We start from the raw sequence: 15,668 nt of genomic DNA on the forward strand, positions 1-15,668 counted from the left end.
AAGAAGAAGAAGAAGGTAGCAGGAGGGGAAGAATGAAGCGGGGGAAATCGGAGGGGTAGACGAACCATGAGAGACGATGGACTCTGAAAAACAAACTGAGGGTTCTAGAGGGGAGGGGGGTGGGAGGATGGGTTAGCCTGGTGATGGGTATTGAGGAGGGCACGTTCTGCATGGAGCACTGGGTGTTATGCACAAACAACGAATCATGGAACACTACATCTAAAACTAATGATGTAATGTATGGGGATTAACATAAGAATAAAAAAAAATACCACATAAAAAAAAAAAAGGGAAAGAGGCACAATTGAATAGCGTGCAATCTAATTCAATGGAATGGAACGAAACTGAGTTTCAAAAGCGGAATAGAATTAAATGGAAAGGAGTCAAACGTAACGGAATGGAATTGGGTGCAGTAGAATTAAATGAGACGGCATGGAAGGAATGGGCCAGTTTCAACTGAACAGGGCAAGACAGGACAGAAACGAAAGCACGGCTGGCCTGCCCACTCTGACCTTCTCCCCGCTCACCCCAACAGTGTTCCCCAGGGTGCTGCTGCGGACCCTGCGCCACCCCATCTTCCTGCTGGTGGTCCTGTCCCAGGTGTGCATGTCGTCCACGGTGGCAGGCATGGCCACCTTCCTGCCCAAGTTCCTGGAGCGCCAGTTTTCCGTCACAGCGTCCTACGCCAACCTGCTCATAGGCTGCCTCAGCATCCCATCGGCCATCGTGGGCATTGTGGTCGGGGGCATCCTGGTCAAGCGCTTCCACCTGGGCCCTGTGCGTTGTGGCGCCCTTTGCCTGCTGGGGGCGCTGTTCGGCCTACTTCTCAGCCTGCCCCTCTTCTTCATGGGCTGCTCTACCCACCAGATTGCAGGCATCACCCGCCAGCCTGGGTGAGTGTGTAAGAAGCAAGGGCGGGGGCGTGGTGTCAGGGTGGGGACCTGGATAAGGCCAGGGGAATGGGGTGCCCGTCTACCTCAAAGCTCACTCTCCATCAGCACCTTCTCCTCCCCTCCCCACCTGACTTCAGAGCAGTGGGACTTCTCTCTCTGAGTCTCCAGTCAAGGTGTCAGGCGTCACTAAGAGGGGCAAGGATGGAACTTCACAGACGGGACAGCTCAGGCCTGGGGAGAGGTGGAAGCCAAGGCAGGGCAAAGCCACTTGTGTGGACGGCATCTCCAGAGTGGCCGAGGTAAGGCAGAGGCCACGTCAGAGAGCAGGACCCAGCTCAGCATGAGGAAGGCTTTGCTCCCAGGCAGGGGAAAGGCCTGCCTAGGAAGCCCGCACACTCTCCATCCCCCGGGGGCGGGGGTGTAGAGAGAGGGGGCAAGCAGGGCTGGAAGGCATCTGTCATGGACACTGCAGAAGGGACTTAAGCCGTAGGAAGGAGTTGGCCCCCAGAGGCCTTGAAGACTTGTGGCTCTTAGAGCCTGGCAGCTAAAATGCTGTTGTTCCATGACCCTAAAACTCAAGGTTCTTTTCCCACATCTGAGGCAGCACCAAGAGGAAAGCCTCCGATGCCTATCTCCCTTCTCGTTTCTCTGTCCTCCCACCCTCAGGCATATGCTCTCTCCCGCTGGGGGCAGTCTTCGAGAGGGTGCTGGAAGTTACTTCGCTGCCTCTTCTCCAGAATGACTTCACTTTTCCTGGGAACTGCTCCAGGCTTAGGCTGGCCCAAGACCCAGCTAGAATTCCCCGATTGTCTCCGTTCCCACCTCTCCCTGGGCATCTCCTCCCTCCACCCACATGCCAGCTATCCCACCCTGACAGAGGCTCAGCTCTTCTCTCTGGCCCAGGCCCCACATCACAACCTCTCCCTCATCATCCTTTCCCTTCCCCTCCTTCCTTGTCCCTCCTTCTCCCAGACAGTAAGGCGACTCTCCTGCCTCCCCTCTGCAGAGCCCTTGTTCTAGGCACAGTGGGTGGAGCTTTAGCCAGACCCTCTGCAGTCCCCGGTCTGAGGAGCGAGGCAGGGCCTTTATTTTTTTATTTTTTAAAAAGATTTATTTATTTATTTTGGGAGGGGGGAGAGAGAGAGGGAGAACGCATGAGGTGGGGAGGGGCAGAGGAAGGAGAGAGAGCATCTCTGGCAGATTCCTCGCTGAGCACAGAGCCTGACATGGGGCTCGATCCCAGGACCCCGAGATCATGTCCTGAGCCGAAATCAAGAGTTGGCTGCTTAACCGACTGAGCCTCCCAGGCACCCCCCCCCCCTTTTTTTTTCTTCCAAAAAGTAAATGGAGAAAGGTCAGCCTAGCACACGTGCCTATTTCCCTTTTCTTCTGCCTCTCGCCTTGACTCTGACATCTCATCTCACTGTGTTCTCATCTTTGTTCTTGCAATTTACTCACTGAGCTTTGGGCTCTAATTCATTGAAGAAGCTTTTTGGGACCAACTGAGCAAATTCAGGAGGCTTTCTCATATTTCAGCCCAACTAGTGATACCGGCAGCTGCCGAGAACTGAGGTCTCCCACGCACCCAGCGTCCAGCTCAGCTCTTCCCATATTCTGTCTCACTGAACCTTCACAGCATCTCTGAGATGGGTTGTACCATTATGCCCATTTCACAGATGAGGTTAGTGAGGCTCAGAGAGGTGAAGTCGCCCAGCTGGGCTGTCCAGCTGGGAGGGGCAGAGCCAGGGCTCTCCCCACAGGAGCAAGGGGCTGCGGAAGAGTCCCCACTCTCATCCACTCAGCCTTCCTGCTGCTGGCAGGGCAACCTGACGGGCGCCTGACCCTGGGCAGAATCCCCTGGTGCCACCTCAGCTCAGGCAGTACCAGCCCGTTCCCTTTCCTGCTTGGCAGGGAAGGAAGAAGAGATGATCTCCCCCCACCCACTGTCAGAGGGAAACCCCCTCCTGAGGGAAGGAGTGCATTTACCTCTGCCCCGAGGCCCCCTTCCCAACTCTGGTACCCAGTTGTCCTACCCACCTCCCCAGCCCCCTGTTGAGTTGAACCTCTTCTCCAGGGAACTGAGATCTCACTAAGCTGGCCAGACCTGCCCCACTGCCTGGGCCTCTGCCCATACCCAGCCTAAGCCCACAGGACCCTCAGCTGCCCACTGGGGCCCCCTCCTCATTTGTAGCCTGGCCGTAGGCTCCCTGGCAGGTTTTCTCCCTCTGAGCCATGAAGTCAGGTCCTCCTCTGAGTCCCAGGGGCCACCTCCCCACCCCACCGAGGGTGACCTAACCCCTCGGACTCAGCCTTTCTTCTGATCTCCTACCTGACTAGAGTAGGGGTGCTCCTGGGACTTGGGGGCAGGACCTCCAGAGGGAGTTGGTGGGACTAAGTCATGCAGTGGCCACAGTGAACAGAGTAGTGACAGGGAGCTGAGAGGCCATGAGACTGCAGGGTGGCCATGGGAGGGGGTTCCCAGCAGAGCTGACAGAGACACTGAGGTCCTGAGAGAGGCAGGGACAGGTGGGTGATCCCACAGCTAGTCAGGTGTCCTGCCTGGTCCAACAGACATCACTCGAATTTTCTAAGAAAAGGAAGTAATCCAGTCCATCAAGAAAAAGGCCCCTTGGGCTTCAGGGCTGAGGTGGCCCCAGTGCATTGTGGGAGAGCCGGAAAGCCAGGCTAACCCTGCCGCCTTCTCTCCCACCAGCAACCTGCCTGGACCGGACCTGTTTCCAGCCTGCACAGAGCCTTGCTCCTGCCCATTGGACGACTTTAACCCTGTCTGTGACCCCAGAACCCATGTTGAATACCTCACACCCTGCCAGGCAGGCTGCACAGGCTGGCTGGTCCAGGAAGCTCTGGACAAAAGTCAGGTGGGTCAGGCCTCTGATTGTTCCCTCTGCCTCCCCTGGGCTCTGCCCCTCCCTGTCTTTGTGCATCCATCACGCTCTCCATCTTTGCGCATTCTCATTCTGTGGCTCTTCTCTCTATCTGTTGGTTGGTCTGTCTCCTTCTGTTGGCCAATGTAGAACATGATTCTTGCAGTAAACTTTCATTGCCAGTCGGGGCCCAGCCATGTGCCAGGCCCCAGAGCACAGGGGTGAGCCCGATCTGGCTCCAGCTGTCTGTGCAGGGGAGAGGCAAAAGGAAACAAGGAACTCCAGGGCTGGTGATAGGCAGGAGAAATGGTCCCCACAAGTAGACAAAGATGGAAGAAGGTGCATCCAGCCTGGGAGGGTACTAGAAGGCTTCCTGGGACGTGGCATTTGTGCTGGATCATCAAGGGTGAGTAGCAAACCAGGAAAGGGCTTTCCAAGCAGGGGGAACCGCAGAAGCAGAGTCTGCACACACATGCACACAGTGTTTCAAGAAACTGCAAAGAACTTGTTGGAGCAGAAGCAGAACGTTTCCAAGAGGGAAAGTGAGGCTCAGGCAAAGAAGGGCATTCAAGGCCTTTACCAAGAGAGCAATGGGGAGCATTGGATGGGCTGGTGACAGGGTCAGATCTGTGTCTGATAATACTTGAGGCCATGTATGGAGGAGGGCGAGCAGAGTGCAGGCTAGGAGACAGGGAAACGGTGGGGAGGCTGGCCCAGAGAGCCCAGTCAATCATTCAGCCAGTCATCAAACCTTCACAGAGCTCCTCCTCTGTGCCAGGCCCTGTGCCAGGGGCCGAGGACCCAGAGCCAAGGGGCCCTACCCTCGAACTCCAAGCAGGGAAGGAGGCAGAATAAGCAGCCGCGGTGCATTTTGTGTGAACCTTAAACAGGTCTCCAAGACTAACCACTCTTCCTCCCCTTTCTCCTCAGTCCCCCAAATGACAAATGAGAATATCTGCTTTCCTCAGGCCCCCAGGCTGTAGAAGAGCCTGTTGGGGGGGGCGGCGCAGGGGGTGCAGCATCAGGCTGGCCACAACGCGTCCCTTCTCCAGAGCTCCCCCTCTTGGTCATGTGGAACTCCTGCCTTTGCATCCTGCAGGGCAGCAGTATCCAAGCCCAAGGCTCCTCCAGGTAGAGACCTGGGCCCCACGGGCTGGTGCAGAGGACAGCACCTGGCTGACAGGGCTGCAAGCCAGCAGGCACCAGCTGGGCTCTGCAAACGGTTTGCATTTGTAGTCATCGAAATCCCAGCCTCTGTGCCTCCTTAGCGCTCACTGTCTTTGCCTGGTTTCATCTCTCTGAGACCTTCCAGGGGACCCCAGGCCCTGCCAGCTGGGGCAAGATCCCCCAGGGAACAGTAAGCTTTAGTGGATATGGGCCCCTGAGCACCGAGGCCAGGCCACCCGGTTCGAATCCCTGTTCTACCTCTACCTGGCTCTGTTACCTCAGGCAAATTATTTCATCTGTGCCTCCATTTCCTGGTCTATAAGACAGAGGTGATCGTATTGAGTACTTACTGTATACCAGCCACTGTGCTAAATGCTTTCCTCAGGTGACTTCATTAAATAGTGAGTAAAGAGCCACATGACAATGCCCATGAAAAGTACTTGGCACAGTGGCTGGGAAATTTTAAGCACTCAGTAGTACACACTCCTATTAGTGTCCATTATACAGATGGGAAAGGGAGGTTCAGGAAAGGACCAGGCATTGCCCAAAGTCTTAATGCCAGAGCTGGGGTTATAACCCAGGGTTCTGGCCTTCCAGCCCAGCGCGCTCCCCAGAGCATCCTCAGAGGTTGTGTCTGGGGATGGTATTTGGAGGAGGGCGCACCTGGGTCCCGGTTAGCACACAGGAACTGTAGCCCCGGCCTGGAATAGTCTCACAGCCAGCCTGCCTCCTGAGGTTGACTGTGAGCGAGCTCGCGGGCCCAGGTCTGGGTCGCTCAGCGGCCAGCACCACTGCACTCAGTAACCGTGGATGAAGGAGTAGATGGCCAGGGGAAAGATGGGGAGAGGTGGGCGGTTGGGGGGATCTGAGGCTCGGGGTGAGGCTGAATCCCCCGGGGGAGTGAGAATCAGAGGCAGCTGGAGAGATCGGAGTCATCCGTAAGAAGAACTTGCTGCCAGAGTTAGATGAATGTGAATGAGAGCTGGGAAAACCCCAAGAGGAAGGCCTCCAGCTTTGTGTCCGTCCCAGCCATCTTCGGCCATTCAGAAAAGGCATGAGGGCGGGTCTTTCTCTTCTAGCCACCTTGCCTGGCATATTTCTCCCCTTAGCTGTCCCTCCATTGTACCTCCACCCCAGTGGGTTGCTCAGCCTGGGGGCAAAGGTCCAGATGGCATGTGCTCAGCAGGTCGCATGCCTGTGGCAGCCTGACCATGCACAGGCACCCTGTGGGCAATGGAAAGAGCGCCCAGTTACCCCAGCCGGAATCCCCGATCTCGCGCTCTCTCACCTTGCCCTAATTCTACATCCTAAGTATCTCTCAAATCAAACCCTGCTCTCCATCCTCCTTCCCCTCCCACCGCTCTCTCCACAGTGGGCCTCTTGGCCGGCCTCCCCTGCCTGGCCTGTCCTCTTGCAGGAGCCCCAGCGGCTTTGGTGCCGTCAGCTGTCATCCCTCCGGAGCTTAAATTCCTCCCAAGGCTCCCACAGTCCTCCTCAGGGACTCCCAACCCTTTTCACAGTGGGAAGTGTGTGAGGCTGCCCCAGGCCGAGCAGACCACCCTGAGGGCTGATGGCACCCAGCCCTGCACACCTGTCTCCCAGCAGAGGCCACGGCTCCCTGGGACACACTGGTCAGAAACTCTGTTCTGTGGGGAAGAAAAGCCTAGGCTTCCTGGCTTTCTTAGCTTCTGTGAGGCATGGGCGGTGGAGACCACTGCTGAAAGAATCCTAGGCTGGAAGTTTTCCAGGCCACGTGGGGGTGGGAATGCGGGCTGCAATCAAACACGCCCCTGAGCCAGCCTGGGGGCCATCCCTTGCAGTTTGAAAAGGGGTCAGCTTTTCACATACTTCAGCCTCTGGAGGGGTCCCAGTTTTTTGGGGGGGTCTCCTATTGGACTTCACTCTGGCAGGAGGGAGGGCTAGGCTTTGTCCTCCGGCCCTGGAGCTCCCAGACCTCAGAAAGCTATACTCCTGGTGAAGGTTCTGCAAACATGCTGCAGCCAAAGCTTGCTTCAGGACCCTGCTCACCTCCCTGGGTTCCAGCCTCTCTGAGCAGTTTTCCGTTTCTGCGGACACATGGGTGCCCTCAAGGACAATGTTTTCAATACTTTATCCAGCATTGTGTTGTCAGCAGGATGATTGGCAGGGCCCCGGTCCACTGTGTTTCTGGAAACAGCAGTCCAGGTTCCTCTTCTGTGTCCCAAACTCTTCACAACGCCATCCCGGGGCAGCCCTCAAGCGCTTCCCCGCCTCCCCTCTGCCCTCCGCTCCAGGCAAAGATTTGCTGCACTCTTTCATGCCACTTTCGTGGGATTTTACATCTGACCTTCCCTCTCCTCATCTCAGTTTTCCTCTTGGCAAGCTCCTATTCATTCCTCAAGACCCAGATCCAGCACCCCTCTCTGGTGAAGCCTTCCTTGCCCCTCACCTGCTGAAGCTGGGTTCCTATGGTGCTGCCTGCGTCCCTCTCTCCTGTGCTTGACTGTCTCCTGGAGAGTCTCCTCTGCAACTCAGTGCCCTGCAAGACCTCAGTGAAGTAGAAAGGGAGGGAAACCAAGCTGGAAAACTTGAGTTCCTTCCCCAAAACACTCTTAAATAGTTTTTTTTTAAAGATTTTATTTATTTATTTGAGAGAGAGAGAAAGCTTGAGAGAGAGAGAGCGCGCTCGTGTGTGTGTGTGTGTGTGTGTGAGAGAGAGAGAGAGAGAGAGCATGCACAAGCAGGGGAGAGGGGCAGAGGGAGAAGCAGACTCCCTGCTGAGCAGGGAGCCCGATGCAGAACTGAATCCCAGGACCCCGGGGATCATGACCTGAGTTGAAGGCAGATGTTTAACTGACTGAGCCACTCAGTCGCCCCTTTTTTTTTTTCTTATAGTTGTTTTTTTTTTTTTTTTTTAAGATTTTGTTTATTTGAGAGAGAGAGCATGAGAGAGATCCCCAAAACACTCTTGGTTACTTTGATTCCTGGCTCAGTCAGGAATTTGGAACATTCTGACCTCACCAGGTGAAAGAATGAGAGTGTGTGTGCACATGTCTGTGTATGATTGTGTGTGTGTAGGTGTGTGGGTGTGTGTTGAGGGACGGTGGTGTGTATGAGAATGATCCTGCGGTGTGTATGTGAGTGTGTGTGAGTGTGTGTGGTGTGGTGGGGGGTGATGCTCTCCCAGCCCCTCTCCCTGTCCTCTGCTTCCCGGTCCCCACAGCCTCAGCCCACGTGTGCGGAAAGCATGTGTGTCCAAGGCCAGAAATCCCAGCCCCCAGCCGGCTCTGTCCCCAGCTGGTTGGTGCCCTCGGGTCCCTCACAAGCCTTCAGGGGCCTCAGGCGCTTGGCCAGCTGCTCGCCCTTGGAGGCTCCTGAAGGCTTTTCTCCACCCCCTTCCCACTCTAGGTTTTCTACACCAACTGCAGCTGCGTAGTGGGGGGCGGCCCTGTGCCGGCGGGCTCCTGCGACTCAGCCTGCAGCCACCTGGTGCTGCCCTTCATGCTCCTGGTCAGCCTGGGTGCGGCCCTGGCCAGTCTCACCCACACACCTTCCTTCATACTCATCTTAAGGTGAAAGCAGGCGTGGGCCGGAGCCGGTGGATACCAAGAAGTCCTTAACCCCAGGCAGGATAAGGGATCCTGAAGGCGGGGTTTGAAGAAGGAGGCCATTCGGGTGTCCTGGGTCCCCTGTAACAGACCAGGTTCTCACTGCCCTGTCTTCATCCTCATGGCAACCCACTAAAGTGAAGTGCCCCCCATCTATAGATAAGAAAACTGGGGCTCAGAGAAATTCAGAAGCTTGCCCCAGGGAGAGGCCACCCAGTCACAGTGAGGAGAAAGTGGAGTGTCACCTGACTGCCCACCCCCACCCTGCCCATAGTGGGTGGGCCGGCAGGAGGTAACATCCAGAAAACCAAGCCCTATCAGTGTGGTTCATGACTCCAAGTCAGTGAGCACTTATGTGTCCACTGTGGACCCAGCCCATTGTCCTGAGGGTGCCTGCTGGGACTGGCAAATTGTTACCTGAGGCCGAAGTCAGCATGCCTAGGTCGGGGGCTGGAATTGGGACCTCAGAGCAGGATAATTCCAAGTTTTCATTGTGCTGGGATTATTTTTTTAAACCACTTTTTTTTGTTTGTTTTTAGATTTTTATTTATTTACTTACTTATTTGAGAGAGAGAGAGAGAAGGAGCAGGGAGAGGGAGAAGCAGACTCCCCACTGAGCAGGCAGCCTGACTCAGAGCTGGATCCCGGGACCCTGGGATCATGACCTGAGCCGAAGGCAGACGCTTAGCCGACTGAGCCACCTAGGTGTCCCTGGGATTATTTTTATTCTGTTTTTTGGAAAATTAAAAGGGGGATGGCACCCCTCACAAATACAAGAAGACACGTAGATCTGTAAAACAGGCTGGCCACCAGAGAGAAGGTAGAGGACTCCCATGTCCCAGCAGGCAGGCCATGTAAGAGGAGTTAATGCAGGCAGTGGGCAGCAGATTCTGATTCTTGACACCCACCCGCTACACCCACCTGCTCTGGGATCTTAGCTGAGTCACTTAACCTGTCTGAACATTCATCAGTCTCCTTATCTGTTAAATGGGCTAATGGTATAACCTGGGTGAGGTAGGGGCTGCAGTATAGAATGACAGAGCCCGTAGTAAGCACTCTGTAAACACTAGCTGCTGGTATTCCTAAGGAGGAGCCAGTGATGGTCCCAGCATCCTAGGCTGGGGCCTCACAGCATTTGGGGAAGTTAGAAGGCAGGTCTGGCTACCGAGTTTCAGGTTTTGCCGAGTGTAGGAGGAAGGAGGAGGAACTTGGTGGGCCCCGGGGTGGGGAGAGAGGGTGGGGGTGTCTGTGAGCAGGAACACAGGGAGGCCAGCACAGGGTCCTGATAGCTAGTGCCTGGAATGTGGGGGCTGGGCTCCACAGGTTGAAGGGAAATGGAGTGGGGAGCCTGAGCCCACCCCCGCCCCAACGCCCAGGACCCTCAGACCGGGGGAGGCTGGCCCTGGGTGGTGGGAGAGAAGGGGATGGTGAGAACCACTGGGGGGCTGGGACCTCTCAATTCTCAGGTCACCGTGTTTCTACTTATTAGGGGAGTGAAGAAAGAAGACAAGACTCTAGCCGTGGGAATCCAGTTCATGCTCCTGAGAGTTTTGGGTAAAGCACCTTCCTGGGACCCTTAGTTCAGACACCCACTGTGTGCCAGGCCTGGGGGCACAGGGATGAGCGGGACCCAGTTCCTGACCTTAGGGTTCCTGACCCCAGGCAACAGATGGGACCTGGGACCCTGGAGGTGGGTATGCAAACAGCGGAAGAGCCCTCCACGAGGCAGCATCCCACACCAGGGTGAGGGCTGGGCTTGAGGGCCAGAGACTTACGGGCCAAGAGGCCCCAGTGGCCCTGGGGGGTTGTGTCTGCCAGGGAGCAGGGGGGCGGGGAATGCAGAAACGCCGGGCCCCGTTGTCCCCTGACCACCTCCTCCTGCAGCCTGGATGCCCAGCCCGGTGCTCCACGGCAGCGCCATCGACACGACCTGCGTGCACTGGGCCCAGAGCTGTGGGCGTCGGGCCGTCTGCCGCTACTATGACCACGACCTGCTCCGAAACCGGTGAGACCTGGGGTGGGGGCTGCCAGGGCCCTGTGGGAAGGCTGCTGGAAATAACTCCGGGGTCCCAGGTAGGACAGCAGCAGGGACGAGAGGCCCATTTATACCCCGCTGCTAAGCAGCAGGTGCTATGTCCTGCACTGAGCTCACCAGTCTTCTGAGCTAGCTACTGTCCCCCACTCTTACGGATGGAGAAAGAGTTAAAGCAGCCCAGCGTCACACAGCTGATAACTGGCAAAGCTGGGCCTTGAACCCAAGTGGTCTAACCATGGTCTGTGCAGGAAACGTGTCATTGGTGTTGAGTGTGGGGAGAATCGGGGAGCAGCCCAGCTGTGAGAGAGACAAGGAGTTGAAGTGGGGTTGGGAGAAGGCCTATCTAGGGCACAGGAGGCCTGGGATCCAGCCCAGCTCTGTCTCTCATTGGGAGACCTGCCTTTTCTGGAACTGAGTCTTCCCATCTGTGCAATGGGGAGCCCAAAGGAACCTGAAGGCCGAGAGGCTGCTGGGATGGGATAGGGGGTTGGAGGGGACTTGCTAACAGGGCTGGGAGCAGGTAGCTGGTCCCTGCCAGCTCTGAGGGCCAGGAATGACCAGGGCCCTTCCTAGAGGAAACAAAATCAAGTAAGAGCCTTGGTGAGTTAGGCAAACGGGGGAGAGGGAATCCTTGTGGCAGGTGGGGTGATCTAAAGTTGCACCTGTCAGGCCCCCTGAACCCTTGGGACAGCCAGAGAGAGGCAGGGCTGGCCCAGGCTACAAGCTGGCCAGGGACAGGGCAGGGAGGATGCCCAGGCTTCTGCAGAGCCTCTCCCCCTCTGTCAGGGAAGGACCCCCACAGGGGTCAACTCCAGGGGCCTCCCTGTCTCCCCAACCAAGGCCATGGTGATAGGGTCCACTGCCCTGGGGCTGGAGGCCTCTTCCCCCCACCGCCAGGCTTCACTGTCTCTGACCACACAATGGGTGATGATGGCCGACCCCCAGGCCCTGGACAGGGAGGTCCCAAGTTCACGGGTCCCTTGGTCTTTTCCAGGTTCGTTGGCCTCCAGTTCTTCTTCAAGACGGGCTCCCTGGCCTGCTTTGCCTTGATTTTGGTCATCCTAAGGCAGCAAGACAAAGAGGAGGGGACCCAGGTGAACGTCTCCCCATCTGGCCTACAGCAGCAGCTGTTGGCATCGGGGCCAGGAAAGAAGCCTGAGGAATCCAGAGTGTGAGCTGGCCCCAGAGGGGCAGGAGTACCTCCTCTGGACCCTTTGTCCAATCTTGGGTGTCAGGAACCCTGTTTTCCAATTCTGGCTTCTCTGCTAACTTGCTCTGTGACTTCGGGCAAGTCACTGACCCTCTCTGGGCCTCTGTTACTCATCTGAACCAAAGAGTTGTCTAGGGGTTTGGTGTGTTGGCCACGTCTAAAGCACGGTGGTCCTCCCCCTTGCTCCCCCAGCCACACGGGCTGACCTGAAACCAGGCTTTCCTGGTGGAAGGACTGTGTATCTTTCCCCCAGGCCCTAGAATAGAGAAGTAGACAATAGTAGGCCAGGCTGCCTTACACACCTGGTCCTAGCCCAGCTCTGGCACTCACCTGGAGCACCCTACCCTCTCTGGGCCTCAGCCACCATCTTTGACAGGTGGAAGTGGACTTGGGGGCTTGTAGGCCCCTTCTGGCTATGACCGTCTGTGTGGTCAGGATGGACTCAGGTCTCCTCCCCAGCCCCACTCAGCCTGGAGGTGGGGCCAGGACAGCCTGTCAAGAAATATCCATTTGGCGCCCCCTGGAGGCAGAGCCCTGAGCTCTGGGGTGGGCCCACTGGGGAGGAAGCTGGCCTCACAGAACATTCAGGTGGGCCAGGGCCTTCAGCAAACTTGGTGTGAGGGCCCCTGGGCCACTTAGCTGAGGTGGGAGGATCTCTCTGTAGACTCCGGAAAGTCCAGTCCTTGCCCTCAGGGAGCCACAGTCTAGGCGAGGCCTGGTCTCTGCCTTAGGGGCTCCAGTGAGGAGGGAGATTCAGGCCCCACACTTGGGCATTTTCTGACTTCAGAGACCAAACACACTCAGCACACATTCACTGGTACTTAACGCCACCATAACTTCACACATTTGGCCAGGGCCCACCAAAATCGCTGTGACCCTTCTTGATGAAAATCCAAATTTCACCATTTCCTTCCCGGTGCCTGAATCTGTGCCGCCTAGCGCTCCGTAGATAACGTCTGGTTCTGCGATAACCACGTTTTGGGGGCAACGTCTGGTTCTCTCTGATGCCTGAGTTGGTGTAAGGACCTGTTCTTTGTAAGGCCAAGGCCTATAATGTCCGCTGTGTGTAAGGAGTGGGTCTGTGGAATGCTTGGATCTGAACCACCTGGTCCTTCAGTGGGCCTTGTCTTGTTCTATGGCTGGTCTTCTCCAGCCTGGTTATCCCCCATCCTCCCCCCCCTCGCGCCAACCCCAGGAAGGGGAGAGAGTTTCCTCATCTACTCCAGCCCATTCTGTTGCCACCTGACCTGACCTGACTGAGAACTGCTTGGGCGGCAGGAGACAGCTGTCAGCAGCGGCTTCCCAAGCCCTGTGACCAGCCCTGTGCTGGAGGCAGGGGAGAAGCTGGGGGGCAAGCGGGGGGCAGTGGGGACATGTGTGGCTCTGGCCCTCCGAACAGCTCCTGTGGCAGGACTTTGAGGCTCTCCCACGCGAAAGAAGAGGAAGAAGAAGGTACAGAAATTCGAACTCCCATTTTGATTCTACTGGTTGACACCTTGAATGTTTAATAAATATCTGAGCCTGTATTTATCAATGCCAAGAATTTCAAGGTTTCTTCCAACAAGATGAGGCCGTTCACGTGTGTATATTCCCCCTCCTTCCCTCCTGTTCCCCAGGTTTTGCAGAAATAATCTGGAATTATAGACACAGCTTATTATTAAATTTGTTCTTGCATCATGTCTCTTATATTACAAAATTCCTTTCTTACAAAGTGCATTAGAGTTCGCAGCAACCACATTATTTCCAGTTATTTAGATTTAAGTTTTACTGGATTCATTGCTCACTGTTACTTCTTGCATATAACATCTTTCCCTATCTGTATATTCTGGTCTAATTTTCATTTGACGGGGTTACTTCCTCTAGTAATGGTTTCAGAAATGGAATAAGGTCATGAAGCTTTCCGAGTCCTCACCTGTTCAAATTGTCATTCACATTTTATAGGAGAGGAAACAGTTCAGAACGAATAAGCAACTTGCCCAAAATCATACAGAACATAAATGGTGGAGCCAGGGTTTTGTGGGAACTGAGGCTTATACACTTTGGGGAGCCCTCTTTAAGAAAAAGAGCACAAAATTAGGTAAGAAAGTGAGTACCTAGAATGAGAAAAGTCAAAGCAAATACATCACACAATTCAGAAAAATAGCATATTTTTTTTTACTAACTGTTGTGCACATGTTCTCCCTGAATACATTCTTCTCCCTGAAGACTGGCAGGATTTTCTGCAGCCTAGCTTCTGGTTCCGTCATTGCAAACCTGTTTTCCTTCTATTGCCCATGTACTTCCAGGGCCAGGCCACATAAAACACATAGATGTCACAAGATGACCTCTGGATATGACACCTTGATGTCACAATGCCAAGTGAGTTGGACAGTGGGTAAGAAGATTCCTAGAGGCCATTCTCTACATGCAGGTGGCTAGCAATAAGTTACCAAATACAGAGGTGACTGAGAACCATATAAATATATCCCAATGAACCCAAATTAAGTTGATCCCCAATTCAACCGCCCCTTAGCCAGATCCCAGAAATGCCCATGGCCCCTCCAACCACCTCACATAAAGAAAAACTGGGACACAAGTAGTTGGAGTAGGAAGAACTAGCAATCTTAACTACTTGTGGTTAAAGTACCTTACCTTTGCAAATTTCCCAAGAACACACAACCTGAACACATTGCAGAGGCCCCTCCCTAGGCCTGAGGAGAGAACGACGATACTCAAGCCGCATTAGCTTCATGCTGAGTCCGCCTCTGGGTTGAGCTGAGATTTGAAGGAGAAAGTGAGGTCCTTATGCTTAAAGCCTCCCAGGCTGGTCAGGGTGAGGAGACTCCAGGAGTCATCACAAGAGAGCCACAGGGCTGAGAGCCAGGGGTGGAGCAGGTCAGGGCTGGAGGGGTTCCCAGGGACCAAGGGAGTCCAGGGAACAGCCCTCTTATGGCCTCTGGCCAATGAGGAGCCATAAGCAATTGCATTTATGAGTTCTTTCTTCTCACCCTGCATCCGGAAGCTGGGAGAAAGGCATTGTCTCCACGCTAGAGTTGACTGGTAGTAAAATCCAGCAGTTTCTCCTGGAACCAGAATGAACATCCTGATGCCTGGCTCAGAAGCCCTTTGGCCCATAGACCCATGCTAGAAAGTTGCAGCAGGGAGATGCTTCTCCAGAGCCGGGAGCCAGGCGCCATGACTAGAGTGCAAATAAATGAAGAGCAAGAACCCACAGCACCTTTGCCATTCTTTGGCCCTGTTGAATCCTTTCCCCCTAAGAGGCCCCAATGTGTGCTCTTCCCTCCACCTAACAGGACTTCTTCATCCCCACCCCACTGCTTGCCTCTCCATCCCACTTCATGAAGTCCTACTCAATCTTCCAGACTCAACTCAAAAGGCCACCACCTCTAGGGAGACAGCCTGGCACAGGTAATGGAGAGTGGATGACAACCACCTTAGAGAATGATAAAAGATGTATCTCCATTAAAATCACACACCATCGTATAAACACCTGTGCCTCTGATTTCAGAGGTTGGGGACCATCCGAAGTCTGGCTGTAGACCTCTGGTGGAGTGGAGTGAAAAGACCAGAGGTTTAGAGTCAGTGAAATTTGGGTTCAAATCCTGACTGCCACTTACTCACAGTGTGACCCTGAATAAGTGACTTAACTTCTCTGCATCTGTTTCTTCACTTGTATGGTAAGGCTGATCATTCCTATCTCCTGTCTCCCAAAAGTTGTGAAGACCAAATAACATACTCGCTCACAGGCAGTGCACCGGATGACCAGTATTTGTAAATTTACTTCCCCTGTCCCTGAAAGAATTTAAGGAGCCCATAGAGCATGGAGGTGGGATCGGGGGTGAAGACAGGGGGAGGAGGCACCACTGAGGGGAGACACACTCCCTTTGCTGC

The 15,668-nt window shown here is 54.9% G+C and overlaps 1 protein-coding gene and 1 long non-coding RNA gene across 2 annotated transcripts in view; both read left to right on the forward strand.

The window, feature by feature from the left end:
- Positions 1 to 13,454, forward strand: part of SLCO2B1 (solute carrier organic anion transporter family member 2B1) — a 34,965-nt gene extending 21,511 nt beyond the window's left edge. The window contains exons 8-13 of the mRNA XM_021704656.2: positions 536 to 893; positions 3,607 to 3,772; positions 8,333 to 8,496; positions 10,022 to 10,086; positions 10,417 to 10,537; positions 11,562 to 13,454. Of these exons, the coding sequence (XP_021560331.1) occupies positions 536 to 893; positions 3,607 to 3,772; positions 8,333 to 8,496; positions 10,022 to 10,086; positions 10,417 to 10,537; positions 11,562 to 11,742 (1,055 nt within the window). The 3' untranslated portion in view covers positions 11,743 to 13,454. The remainder of the gene's footprint in view (positions 1 to 535; positions 894 to 3,606; positions 3,773 to 8,332; positions 8,497 to 10,021; positions 10,087 to 10,416; positions 10,538 to 11,561) is intronic.
- Positions 13,455 to 14,018: 564 nt separating this feature from the next.
- Positions 14,019 to 15,408, forward strand: LOC110593470. The gene is made up of 3 exons (XR_002481159.2): positions 14,019 to 14,135; positions 15,071 to 15,185; positions 15,286 to 15,408. It is a non-coding gene; the product is annotated as an uncharacterized LOC110593470 (long non-coding RNA).
- The last annotated feature ends 260 nt before the right edge of the window (positions 15,409 to 15,668 follow it).

This window comes from Neomonachus schauinslandi, chromosome 11 (assembly GCF_002201575.2).
Source record: "Neomonachus schauinslandi chromosome 11, ASM220157v2, whole genome shotgun sequence".
NCBI lineage: Eukaryota > Metazoa > Chordata > Mammalia > Carnivora > Phocidae > Neomonachus > Neomonachus schauinslandi.